Source organism: Symsagittifera roscoffensis, chromosome 5, assembly GCF_963678635.1.
Source record: "Symsagittifera roscoffensis chromosome 5, txSymRosc1.1, whole genome shotgun sequence".
NCBI classification, from domain to species: domain Eukaryota; kingdom Metazoa; phylum Xenacoelomorpha; order Acoela; family Convolutidae; genus Symsagittifera; species Symsagittifera roscoffensis.
Window position 1 is genome coordinate 19,796,847 of NC_087066.1, and position 13,233 is coordinate 19,810,079.

At 34.8% G+C, this 13,233-nt stretch overlaps 1 protein-coding gene across 2 annotated transcripts; it reads right to left on the minus strand.

Annotated features, from left to right (window-relative positions):
• Positions 1-1,759: 1,759 nt before the first annotated feature.
• Positions 1,760-12,868, minus strand: LOC134846302 (uncharacterized). 2 transcript variants are annotated; one of them, XM_063863597.1, is made up of 9 exons: positions 12,687-12,868; positions 11,359-11,564; positions 10,513-10,704; positions 9,440-9,646; positions 4,683-4,967; positions 3,823-3,978; positions 3,316-3,448; positions 2,950-3,043; positions 1,760-2,074 (listed from the first exon to the last, which is right to left on the minus strand). In XM_063863597.1, exons 2-9 carry the CDS (start codon positions 11,524-11,526, stop codon positions 2,005-2,007), a joined length of 1,305 nt encoding a protein of 434 aa, XP_063719667.1. In that variant the 5' UTR covers positions 11,527-11,564; positions 12,687-12,868; the 3' UTR covers positions 1,760-2,004. The 2 variants fall into 2 exon arrangements, with proteins under 2 accessions (XP_063719667.1, XP_063719668.1); XM_063863598.1 differs by lacking the exon at positions 9,440-9,646.
• Between the last annotated feature and the right edge of the window lie 365 nt (positions 12,869-13,233).

Sequence of the window (13,233 nt, forward strand, 5' to 3'; positions counted from 1 at the left end):
ATGGAACTGAATGGGTAGTAATTTCAGTGTACAGGTATCAACCCAGGATCTTGAAAAATCTAAAATCTTAGCATGATCTTATTAGTCTCTTTATCAAAGCAAATTTGGTTGCTGCGTTCATATTTTCAGTAATTTCAACAGCTAAGTGAAGCTGATTTTTTTCAACTTTCTGTTAACAACTTATGACAAAATGCGGTACTTGATTAAGCTGGAAAGTTTGTCCTCTGATTCAAAATCAGTAAATTTGAGAAAGGTTAAGTTTGGTTAAGTCATGAGGCTGCAAAAAACATAGCCAACTGAAAAAATGGAAAGATTAATGAACGAAAAGAAACAGAAAAACTTGTTTTTTGAAAAAAATTTCAAAATTCGAAAAAAAAGTTGACCTTAAACCTCTTTTGAATTTTTAGAAAAATTTATTAATGGCACTTTTTCGTGAAATTAAACCAATTTGAGAGAACTGGATCAATAGTTAAATATTTTATTTCGCTAAGAAATCTGATAAAAATCCCTTTTTGAAATACGAAGTCGTTCAAGTTTTTTCGCGCCACTTCCACGTTTAAATTTGGAGTGTGCAATTTACCTAACTTTCAAATGATCATATATGGAACTCAAAAAAGCATATATATATCTTAAGGCATTCATATATGCATTAATATGTATGAATGCACATCTGTAGTTACTTGAGCATTTTATGACTTTTACCTGAAAAAGAAAAAAAAACCTATTTAAGAGTCTTCACTACGTTCATTACTCTTAACTAGAGTGACAAATTGATATTCGTTTTTTTTTTGAAAAATCACATGAAAAAAACACAAGACAAAAAAATAACAAAACTTCAAGCGCGGAACACCAATTTACGCGCACTATTCCTCTCCTGCCTGATACAAGCGCAGAGGAGCAACCATTTTCTACTTGCCAATGCCTTGTAACGAACTGTCGCTTGTTACGAATTCTCGACTGTTACAAATTGTCGCCCTACCGTTTAAACTCAATAAACTGCTCCATTTATATGTTTTTCAATAAGTGCTTACCAAAATTTCTCTTCAAACCTCCCTCAAAAAATGAGAAAATTTGGTCCTCCATTTTATAGTCATCCGAGCGAGGTACAGTGCGAAAAATTCGAAGCCAAACCTACAGATTTTGCATATTTGTTACACGTCCCTGTTGTTAGCTTCGAAATTCAGCAGTTTTCACGTTCAAATCAACTTTCCTGTCCTCAAATATAGCGCTATATAGTTGAAAACATGAAATGGGTTTTAGTTGTCATGTCGAATAACCAGATTGAAGACTTTTTTGATGACTGATTAGACAGTTCACCACCATATTCTTTACTAAATTTTTGGTAAAATTTGTTCTCCATTTTGCATGATTTTCTTTTATTAACTCGATAGAATTCGAAGCTTGCGCCTGAATGCATAGCTCCGAACACAAGAGCTTAAGTATCATACCATTACTTTCAAGAGTTTGATTGCACTATGAAATCGGAGACAGAAAATGTTAATGATTAGATATGTTGCCGCCTATTACTACTATTTTCCTTCTCCAAATTTTCGAATTTCCCAATGGAGAAAATTGCAAGGCAGTATCGCAATTTATTTAGTAGTTCGGAAAACACCTGCAAAAAAAGCTATAAGATTATAAATAATTGGCGTTAAAGGGTTTTCTTCTATAATTCCAATTACCTAAGTAGACAGTTTTTATAACATTCAAATAATGAAATTGCACTGATTCTGTTTGCGATTGAATATTCTAAGAAAAAGAAGATTTCAATAATTAAATTAAATTTTTCACGTTCAAAAGTATCATTATTCTGAAATAGATTGAAAACTACGCATTTGACAATTCGCTTTTTTATTCTATTCAAAGTTATTTCAATCAAATCATTTACTAAAATTTAAATAATTTTCATCATGCCTGGGCGTTCAATTTGTATAGAAGAAATATTCAATCTAAAAAGAATGTGTGGAAATGACTAGCAGCACTCTTGATTTGTTCAAATATTTTTCAATTTTCGTATGAGGTTTTTGAAGAAGCCTTTAGCAGTTGCAGCTCATGAAGTTGGTTTTGAGCATGCCTGAAACACAATTTAAACATACTGTTATCAGAAGCCCCTAGACCAATTTTCGATGCTTTAAAAATTCCTCTATATTAACCCCTTGTAAGAAATGACTGTTGATCAAAAAACATAAAAAAAAATTAGTTATTTTTCTACAACACATTTTTGATCTTCCGTAAATTCATAAAAGAGCACACAGGCGGATCTGTGCTTCGTAAACACTAGCGAGAATAAAACAAAAAAGCAGCACTACAAGTGAAATAAGAAAGTAGAAAAAGGCCTCGAGTTAGCAAACACTGGGCTACGTGTCGTATTCGATCTGCGAACTAACAATTTCAAGTCTCACGCACTAACCTCTCAGCCACAAACGCTTAACAATCAGAAGAACCATCCACCAATAACGCCGCTACACATGCTTATAAATTGACAACTCGATGCAGCAAAGTTGCACCAAATACAAAAATACACAATTTTGCAAGTAATAAATTGGACAGCAAGCCAAATTACTTATAAATTATGCACTTCACAAACAAAACTGCGAGACACATTGAGTGGAAAAAATTCTGAATTCGTGCTTTTTATCATTGTGCTGCAGTTTGAAACGAGTTTTTTTCGGTTCCTTTTAAAAATGCATCAACTATGTTACCTTTTTACTTAACAAATATCAAAGCACATATGCCAGTATACTGCTACAGCAGCCTACCGATTCAAAAGTGCAACCAAAATTGCGACTTAGGTTGGAAATAAAGAAAGTTCGTACAAATACATTTCGCTTCGCAAGCTTACTAGTGTAATTACACACATAGCAAAAATAGTAATATCAACTTCGCACAAAGTATTTTAAATTTAGAACTGCCAAAATTTCTAAATTGTATTTAAAACTAAATACCTACCTTGTGAAATCTTCGATTTCTACAAGCAAATCCTCTTGCTGAGTTCTCAGATTGTCTTTCACGACTAGCGCGTCCACCAATTGCACATTTGTAACTGCAGACAAAATTCAAAAATTATTTGGTCTGAAACCATTGCGTAAAAATTTAAATATGATTTAATTATGTTCCGACCCCGTAAGTAGAGTGACCTTGGAATTTGTGTTTCGAAGTTTAGAATGAGCTCCCACATCAACAAACAAGCCCCTACAATAGACTTAAACAATCCAAGGGATAAGAGTTTAGGAAGATTGAGCGCCATTGTTACGTATCCACCATAAGTGTAATAGGGGGAAGGGCTGATCGTTAAATATATCACCCATGACTCACTTGCTATTTCCTCAGTGAGTCTCTGCTTCAGCTTAAGTAGTTTGTTCACGTCCACATCAACGAGAGACTGTCTATAGTTGTCGTCTGAACCAACACTCTTCGCAGACATTTCTCCTTCATTGTCATATAACACCTACACAATTGGACCAAAAAAGTTAACAATAATGAATTAAAATCAAAATTGCCGACATGGATGAAACCATGCGTAAAAGCCTGAATGTGATGATGTCAAATTCTATATTTTATTGTTAATGACCCAGAAAACGATAAAAACGAATTATAAGCTGCGTATGGTGCATGTATATTGACTGAATGAACAAATACCCACTGGCGTCAAATAAAATAACATCGCTATTTAAAGACATTTTACTGTTTAGTTGAAACTTTGTGGCAAAGCTCACAATGAACTATAGGAGACATATATTATCATGTTTTCATAAGAAATCAAGTTGACTGTATTCAGAACTAATTTCTAAAAAGCCTGACAAAAGCTGACTTTTGATGTACCTGGTTGACGATGAGAGCCGTTCTTCTGGCCTGGCTCTCTAACTGGACCTGCATCTTGGCCATGTTCTTTGCCTGACCCAGAGCCCACTTGGCCTCCTTCTCCAGTAACTGCTGTGCTGCAATGAAACTGGACGCCAGCTGGATGTTCAGCTCCACCTGCGAAACAAAATACACTGTAAGTCATTTCTTCACATTTAGGAATTATAAATACCGTAATTTCGGACTTGATATGGCTTCTTTATCTAAAATAGGAAAGACACAAATTACAGCTGTTAAGTTTAATTAAGATATCCTCTGTTGCTTCTTTGATTTTAAGATTCGAGACGTTTTAATTCCCCAGCAAAATTGAATTTAAGAAGAAACCATCGATGTAGTGAATAATTCACTCCTAAAAAGCACTAACAGGGTTGCTATCAACAAAATCCTTCAAAGAATTTACTTCAATGCCCGAAAAAGTTAAGACGAAGCCAATTAAAAGTGGGAAAAGTGTTAATTCAAAAAATTCAACTTTTGAGTTTCAAACAAAAATTAGATCATCTTAAAGCACCTGAACATTTTATGGCAGACACAACTAGCTCAATTTGACAAAGAAAATCGAATCAGTAGATATCTTTTTATTCCGCTGAAAATTCTAAAAAACAAAATCCATTGTTGAAACCAGAACTCCTGCACGTTTTTTCGCGCCGTTTGCTCATTTGTAATTCGAGAGCGTATCTTGGCTTCCTCGTAGCAAATGAACTTGAATTGAACCTTAATTCAAGTAACATTTAATTGACATAACTTTCATCAGACTAATGACAACAAATAGTCGCGTTTTCGACTAGTAAATTCTTTCTGAGAATCAAAATTTTAAAATGTACCTTTTCCTCTTCTGTCAGGCCTTCCTCCCATCTCTCCTCTCTTGCTATCCCACTTTTATCGCCCGTATCATTACCGTGGAAGTAGTTCGAAATAATCTTCGAAGTGGCACTCATCAGTGTCTTGTAGCCCTTCCTCGCCAACCGTTTCGCATGTTCTCTGTCATTGAACGTCTTGGACGGATTTGGAATTAAGGGAAAAGAAGCCTGGTTGTTGGCACCTTTGTCGTTTGGGTTCATGGCAGAAATTCGACGCTTTTCTCGCACACGAGATGTATTCTGGGTTTCCTACAACAAAATCCTCATAAAAATTCGCATCAGTGCAGCCGAAAGTGAACCATATTTATCGAGCCTTTTTAATTTTTGTCATTGGAGAGCGCAATGTTCCTCCATTTTCTTCACTAAATTAAGAAGTGAGCTACGAAAAACATGATACGGTTCTCTCTAAACACACATCACCCACATTCAATTTGAAACTAGCAAGCACGCCTTCATTAATCAATCGACTTGCAGAAAACAACGAATCTTTGAAATATCAAACGTATTTTAGCTTGGACCGTGGTACAAGAAAGATAGCTGGGTCTTTTTAATTATTCCGCCTAACAATCAACACTTCAACATCTTGAAATGAAACTATTTTGCTTCAGTCTGATTGGATAGAATTAGCCTATCAAGTTTCAGTACCATCTCAACAAGTTTTGTTTACAATTTCAAGTTGACTTCAAATAAGCCGATTTGGCCAAAAATGTAGATAGTTTGCAATGTTTGGTAAAATATTCAAACTTATTTCAAATATGCTGAAAAGTTTTACCCCGTAAAAACACAGAAAATAGCTCCAGAAAAAAGACCACCTTCACAGCTGCTCAAAATTTGGCCTTGTTAGAAGTCGGCTAAGAAATACAGATCGGCTGTGTTACCCAAAACTAAAGAGTGCTATCAGTGTTTGCAAGTCAAACCAAACCGCCGAAACAAAAATGAGCTAAATATTAAGGAACAATATTTGAGAGTTTTACACGGAGGAGAAGCCTCATTTCGAAAACTCAAGTGAGAAAACGACACAAAGCAGCTTCAAAGAAAGAAAGTAGTTTGCTAATAGAAACAGTGGGGTCGATTGATAGATCCCTTTGTTCCATTTAGTAACTAGCCTTATAAGTCTCGGTTCAATTATATCAAAGATCATAGTCGATCTGGTTCTAGAGTTAAAATGATATTTATAAAAAAGATAAATTAAAAAGGGATTAATAAATAGAAAAGGTTAAATGTTATGCACAACTGTTCATCTATTGTTAACTTTTACCAATAGGAGGGGATATTTATTTTTTATTAATTTATTGCTTTTGTTTCTTACAATATTTTGTTGGAAAGTAGCTGAGAGAAGGCGTGGAGAACTTGTTGTCCGATGCTTGCCGCGAAAAGGTACACTGTCCAATGTTCACTGACCCTTGAGAACCTGTCCGACACTCGGGTGGTTGCTCTTCGTGTTTGTTTTTGATTGTTTAACTTAACTTGAGAAATTGCTTAATTTGTTTAAGTTTTGAGTGACTCTACTAAAAGAGAAAATTACTAAAAGAGAATTTAAGCTGTAGTTTCATAAGGAACAAATAGGCGAAAAATGAGAATATTTCAGCCGTCTGTTTGAGTGAATAGGCAGACTCCGCCTGACTGGCATCGTGTATAAATACTCAGTTTTCTCGATCATCCGTTATACTTATTTTACAACCTTTGCCTTTCTCCAAGGTTAAAAAAAACTGAATGAATAAAAAAATCCGTTCAGAATTTGAAAAGTTAGATATTTGGATTTGATGTTTAAAGTTTTAAATTAATTTATTCAGTTGAAATATGAATTACAAGTTGAGTTAAAAAAAGCATTCTTATCTTAAGGTGTGAACGAATGTTTAGAGTAGAAAAGAATCCACTCAGATCTTATGTTAAACAATTAAAACAATAGCGTTTTATACAAGTGTAGCATTTCCAATACTGCAACTCACCCCTTTTGTAGATGAACAGTTGTGAATGCAATCCCTTAATGGGCATTGCTTAAAGCATGAATATAACATGTTTAAGATTAAAATGAGCTTTAAAAACTGGATTAGAAACGTTTAAAATGTTAGTTAGGCAATGTTTTTAAGTTCTTTTCTAATGCCACATTATAATCCATTAAGATCTTTATCTTCTTTTCCGATGACTTTCGTTGTTTCTGTAGTTGTTTCTGTAGTTCTTTTTTGTCCTTCTTTTACGTTTGTTCTTTAATCGCATTTTTCCGATAGCTTTGATAGCCGGTCCACGTTCTGTTGATTGTCATGTTCAACGCTGTAATTCCAATGAGTGGGACGAGCAAAGATGTCTCTCCCGATTTTATGAGGTACTTCTTGGGAGTTCTCTCCTTCCGTTTAAATGAGTTCTTTTGAGGGCAAATTGAGAAAAACCCGTGATCGAGTATTTTCTCTGGAGGAAGGGTGATTGAATACTCAGTGGCGATATTTATTGCTTGGAACGTCCCCTGAAGCTTCTACTTATTTAACTCTGGCTTCAAGGAATACTCCAGGGACGTCACAAATTTGGGTTATCGTGAGGAGATAGGTTTATATCACGATCTTTCTGTTCGCAGCCCTTCTGCCACTTCTGGGAGCTTTCCTGATACATGTGGCAGGCCATCTTCTAGTGACAGAGAGGGTTGATTAATGTGCCTCTTTCGGTTTTACATTTTGTGTAAGGTCTGAATCTGTCAGCCGGGTCTCCGTTTAGGCAATTCCAATTTAGTACTGGGTCGTACTCCATTTCTAAATATATAAAATATTTTTTACACCGCTTTGCTAAAGTTGCTGCTCTTTGCAACATTTAGGCGGCATATATTTTAAATGAGGGTTTTATAAAAGCAAGGCAAGTTTTTGATTTCTTAAAAAATGAAAATTTGAGCATTAATTAACCCCTATTCTTAGTTCTATGTCCACCTGGGTTCATCCAATAATTATTTAGAATTTTTATTTTGAATAGAAAAGAATAATACACTCGGATCTTATGTAAACAATTAAAACGATAGCCTTTTATATTAGTGTATCATTTCCAATACTACAGTACAAACAGAGCCGAAGATACAACTTCGTAAGCACGAGCGAGAAGCGGCAAAGATTCGAGAGCTTTAAAATGACAAATATAAAAAATTTTGCATGTAAAAATTTGGGACACAATAAATTAAAAGTAACCACACTAGCTTTGCATGTATTAATCTAGAATGTAATAGACCAAACGCCGTATAAATTATTCAATTCAAAAAATCTCGCGAAGTTTTTTTTACTAACAATAGCTACCAATAAAGCAGCTACAGATACTAATATATTGCCAATGCTATGCAGCAGAAATACCACTAATAATTACCAGACTGCTCGTATCAGGGCGAAGCCCTGAATTTTCCCACCGCCTTTTAAGGTTTATGGAGCAGTAATAACATGAAAAAAGTAAATGTAAAAAAAATGGAAAGATTTTTTTTAAATTTGAGATTTTTTTGTGAAAATCATCTCCTACACGCCATATAAAAAACAAGGTGATAGATTTCGTTGCAATTTGGCACAATTTCAAAGACGGAAAGTTAAAGTCGAAATTTGTCTGAAGAAAAAAAACTACCCGAGAACAAATATTCCGTTACTTTCGTTACGAAAGTCCGGACTACAAAACTATTGCTTAACTGTGCACCACGTCCGAATGACAATCGGTATAAATTAGCAACCAAAAAAGCAGAGAACAGATACTATTAAATTTTCAATTCTTAAGATCGCGATTACAGCAGAAGTGCTACCAAATGAGCACTTTTCTTTTGCAAGCTAGATTGAAAAAAAAACAGTAGACTCACACTATAACATTACGCTCGCTAGCTGGCATGTGTTAAAATAAAATTGAAACAAAAAACCACAGCCTTAATAAGAACAAGTTCATTGCGTTTATTAACATTGGCAAGTTTTATTGACAAAAAGCACCAAATGATTTAAAAAACGAAAATATACTGATCACGCAACCTACTAGTAACTCAAAATCTCTAAAGGTATGGTCACTGTTTGGCTTTACATAAATTAAATGCTCAGAATCATTACACATGCATCACAACGAGCGCGAAATCGTTACTTAAGTTGCATGTAAAACTGATCTCAATATCCGTATTAGACTTTTCCAGAGACTACGAAACATAGCCAACAGACAGTTGGGAAAGCGTAAATGACCAAGAAAACAAAATATAATAGTTATAGTACTTTTGAAAATTTAGAGAAAGAAATATATTTCCAAAAAGCAGATCCTTGGACCTCAAAATTAACTGCAATTAATAGACAAATTGAGGGATTTCGAACAAACCCATGAATCAATTAATTGATTTTGAAACCCTCCACTATTTTCTCTTTCTAGTTTTTCCCAGGACTGTAAAATTGCCTATTTGATCGAAAAAAGCCTGAGCAAGCTCGTTTTCTTGATGCACAACGCGCTTTCTATGTTTTCTACTACTAGTTTTCCAGAAAAAAAAACAAATATTTGCACCATGAACTAAATTTGAAATATCAAAATTAAATGGAAAATCATTAGAAAAAACGGGAACATTTTTTTTTCTAAAGTTCACATTTTTAATTAAGTGCAAAAATGAGAATGTTTAAGTATTTCGGTATGGCCGGAAAAAAATTAAGCTTACTCTGAACAGAAAATGATTCAATGTTTCGACAATCAACGCACAGCTATAAACAATAATCGAGCCAATAATTATTTGAAAAAATTATACCCACGTTTGTGCCAATAGCCGAATTGCGCCCATTTATGCTGCGGCGCTCATAGTCACCACTTGACTGGTGTCGGTACTGATGACGCGGGGATGCAGTAGTATTAGAACGAGGATGAGAAGAATGAGGGGGTGATGGACAGCTGTAAGCGTGGACTAGACTGCGCAGTGACTCATCCAATTCAGACTCACTCACTTGCTCTCCATCATCATCCTGGTTAGAGTAGAGAGAAGAGAGAAAGGTAAAGAAACCAAAAGAAAACCAAAAGTTAAATCGGAAATTAAGAAGTGGAAAGAAGAAATCAAGATTACGTCAAATGGCATAATTCCCAAATGGCATAAAAATGAAATATTTCCCAAATGGCATAAATTTCATGCAACAGTTGCTTTGGAAAAATCGAGAACAATTTTTTCGTGAACAATGTGAGAAAATTAGTCAAACTGTCAATTCAAATGTTGATTGACATTTTATCGTGAAAAACTTGTAGAACTTAATATCAAAAGCAAGAAGCATAAGCTTGCGGTTATTAATAAGCTTCTTGTGGTCAATTTTTTTCGACAAACCTGTTGCTTAAATTTGTTTTGAAGCAATTAATTCCAAATCTTGTTCACATGCTTTCGTTCCTGACAAAATGTTAGAGTTAGAAATTGATAGAAAACGTTTAAATTACAATGACAACTTGAAATTTATGCCATTTGGGAAAAGTTTCCATTTTTATGCCATTTGGGAATTCTGCCATTTGGGAAGTTACCGAAATCAAGATTAAAAGACGCGAACATAAAGTTAGAGAAACTTTTTATCAAAAATCCCAAAGATGTTTGCTCGAATATTTCAAAAAACTCGAAGAAGTTTGAAAATGAAGATGTGTGATGACTTGAACATTAAATTATCTCTCCCTGCCTAAGTAATTCCAAGTGAAGTATAATTATTTACTTACAAAACGCGATGCAATACACAGACAAGTCATTTAGAGAAATCAAATCTGAGTTAAATCAAACTGCATCTACGCTACCAAAACACAAAAAAAAGCTGGATATTGTGAATTCGCAGTGTAAAAATAAACTCAATTAACTGCATACCTCATCCCCCATTTTGTTCACGTCGTCTTCATTTAGAAAACAAATACGATGAGTAAAATACGGGTTCTGCAGTCTGACATTGGCAGCAAACGACAATTCATCATCATCATGGACATTGTCGTCTGCGCCAACCGAGACGTCGTCTCCCGATGCCTCGTCAATAGACTCTTTGTCTAGAGACTGCCTGTCGTCCTATAACCAAATGACACTCAAACAGGCATTCAAAAACAAAAGGCTACAACTTTATGCCAAGCGTGTCGCTCTTAACATCTGGTTGTTACTACTTATATTTTACAGATATCTTAAAGAGTTATCGACTGTCACCAAAAATTCGGAGAGAGAAATATATTATTTGAAAGCAATCAAAATATTTCGGAACAATTCTACATGATTACTCAACTTTTTCATTTGCAATTATTGATATCAAACAATATGACTTTGGAATAGCTCAATGCCAGCAGGACTGATACAGGTAAATGATAAATGTTTCTTTGATGCATTTTTACTGAATATATTACTATTCGTTTCATTTGTATACTATTCGGAAAAAAATGTTTACAACTTACGCAAGCAAACCTTTTCTCAAATCTGAACAAAAACCCATTTTTCCTTTATTTTATTTCCAAATTTCCAATACTTTCCACTCTCAATCAGACAAGATTTAGCAACAGTAAAAACAAACCTGCTAACTTATACCTAAAACAGATTTTATCTTGCTACTTTGGATCCCTGTGGTTTAATATAAAATGAGATTAATGGAGAACTTAAAATAATGCTCTAGAAGAATATAAATGAGATTGTTGTTAGCTTTTATGCTAGCAATGTAGCGCAATGAAGAACACTTACATCATAAATCTGTGAGTCAATGGAGTCTGCCTGTTGAATTCCAATGTTCGAATCTATTTTCCTGTCAATATCTTGGTTCAATTCGTCTGGTTCAAATACTTGATCCTCAGACTGTTGTTGAAACGATGACGAGGAGAAAATAGCATCGTTTTCATCTGTTTCTGCCATTTTGATCAGATTTGATCACGGAATTCTAATCTGTTCATCTAAAAGCCAAAAACATATCTCATCGTCACTTCCAAATTTGTAAAAGCAGCGCATAATTTTTATAATTGAATTCAAGATAATCGGAAAAAAAACTTTGTTATATATTTGATTCTATGGATATTCGTATAGCTCAATTCTTTTTGAATTCCGAAAACCTTTTATGACTTACACTTTTTTGACACAGAGGCGGAGTGACAAACTCTAAGTTAAATATCAAACATCTTTGACGGCTTATAATTTTTTGACAGAGGCGGGGCGAAAAATTCTAAGTTGAATACCGAAATTTTAATTTAAATAAATTCCCAAAAGAACACAAACGCATAAATATCTATATTTTCTCTTCACACAACGATATATGGGACAATTAAACCGTCATAAAAATGAGAAAACATCCAGCAGACAGTTGGAAAAAGAGTCAATGGACGCAAGTAAACAATCCTGTCTTGCTTTTTGAAACATCTCAAGTTTCGAATTTCAAGAAAAAAATAGATGGCCTTAATGCTCTTAGAATTCCTAGAACAGTTCATGATTGACACTTTTTTTGATGAAAATTTTTATTTCGCTGGGAAACCTGATAATTTAAATCCATGTTAAAAATCAGAAGTTTATCACGTTTTTGTGACTTTTACACTTTTCTTGTTCTAAAGGGGAGTTCCTGCTTTCCTTTTAACAAATGAAATGAGCCAGAAAACCACGAAAAAGTAAAGTTGGTTTAAAAAGTCAAACCACGAAAAAATAAATTCGAATCTGAACGAAAGAACTTTTCTGAAAAAATAATCACGATCTATATAAGAGTCCTCACTACGTTCACCGACTCTTGAGACGAAAACTCTTGAGCAGCAACATTACTAAAAAAACCTCTAGAGGAGTTGTGGCTGAGTGGATAAGACGCGCGGCCTTCAACTCAAAGGTCGTGGGTTCGAATCCCGCTTCAGTCATGGTTGGAGGGATCCCCGAGTTATCTTCCTCAAGGTGGGACCGTCTGCTTGCTTGCTAGTTGGAAGCGGTAATATGTCCGTTGAAAACACATTTTTAAAGAGGGGCAACTTTTAAAGGCAAAAACTTTTCCAAGAAGAGTCCAATTTTATTTGACAATACCCTCGATTCATTCACCTGCTTACCAATATTAGCGCTTTGAAAGCCGCGATGATGGAGATAATGATGTTGATGCTAGATGACCACAGTGACAATGGAACACAGCTGCATCCAAACGGTACAGTTCAACTTCTTCTCCAAGTAATATGGTTTTCCATAGTTAGGCTAGAGCGGAGCGTCAAGGTAATTTTAATTACAAAAGATCATAGTCTCTGAAAAAGAAGCCAATTGAACAAGAGTTTGAACTGCCGCGCAATTTCGAAGTTCTTGAAAAGTAGTACAGAAAGTTACGACTACATGTATATCAGGGAGAATATAACGAACAAAAAAATTTGATGAAGTTGTGATGTCCAGTTGTAGCCATGTGTTCCCGTTAAAATCGCATTTGAGCTGTAAGTAAGCCGCAGCTTAGTAAAGTTTAAATAAAAACCTTCGGGCTTCCAATCAAAATGCAACTTTGAAACGGAGGTTAGTGGTAACAGCGGAACAGAACACGACTAGCCGGTGGCTATGCAAGCAGAACTGGTTGTTCCGAACACATGGAGTGAAGAAAGGAAAACAGAAACAAAATTT

Bases quoted from the DNA above. Each gene is read 5' to 3' on its own strand.
- LOC134846302 (XM_063863597.1), bottom strand. From the start codon at position 11,526: ATGGCAGAAACAGATGAAAACGATGCTATTTTCTCCTCGTCATCGTTT. The intron at 4,968-9,439 runs GTGGGTATAATT...ATTTTGTTGTAG, and splicing joins ATTCGGCTATTGGCACAAAC to GAAACCCAGAATACATCTCG. The intron at 3,449-3,822 runs GTACATCAAAAG...CCAATTGTGTAG, and splicing joins CGGCTCTCATCGTCAACCAG to GTGTTATATGACAATGAAGG.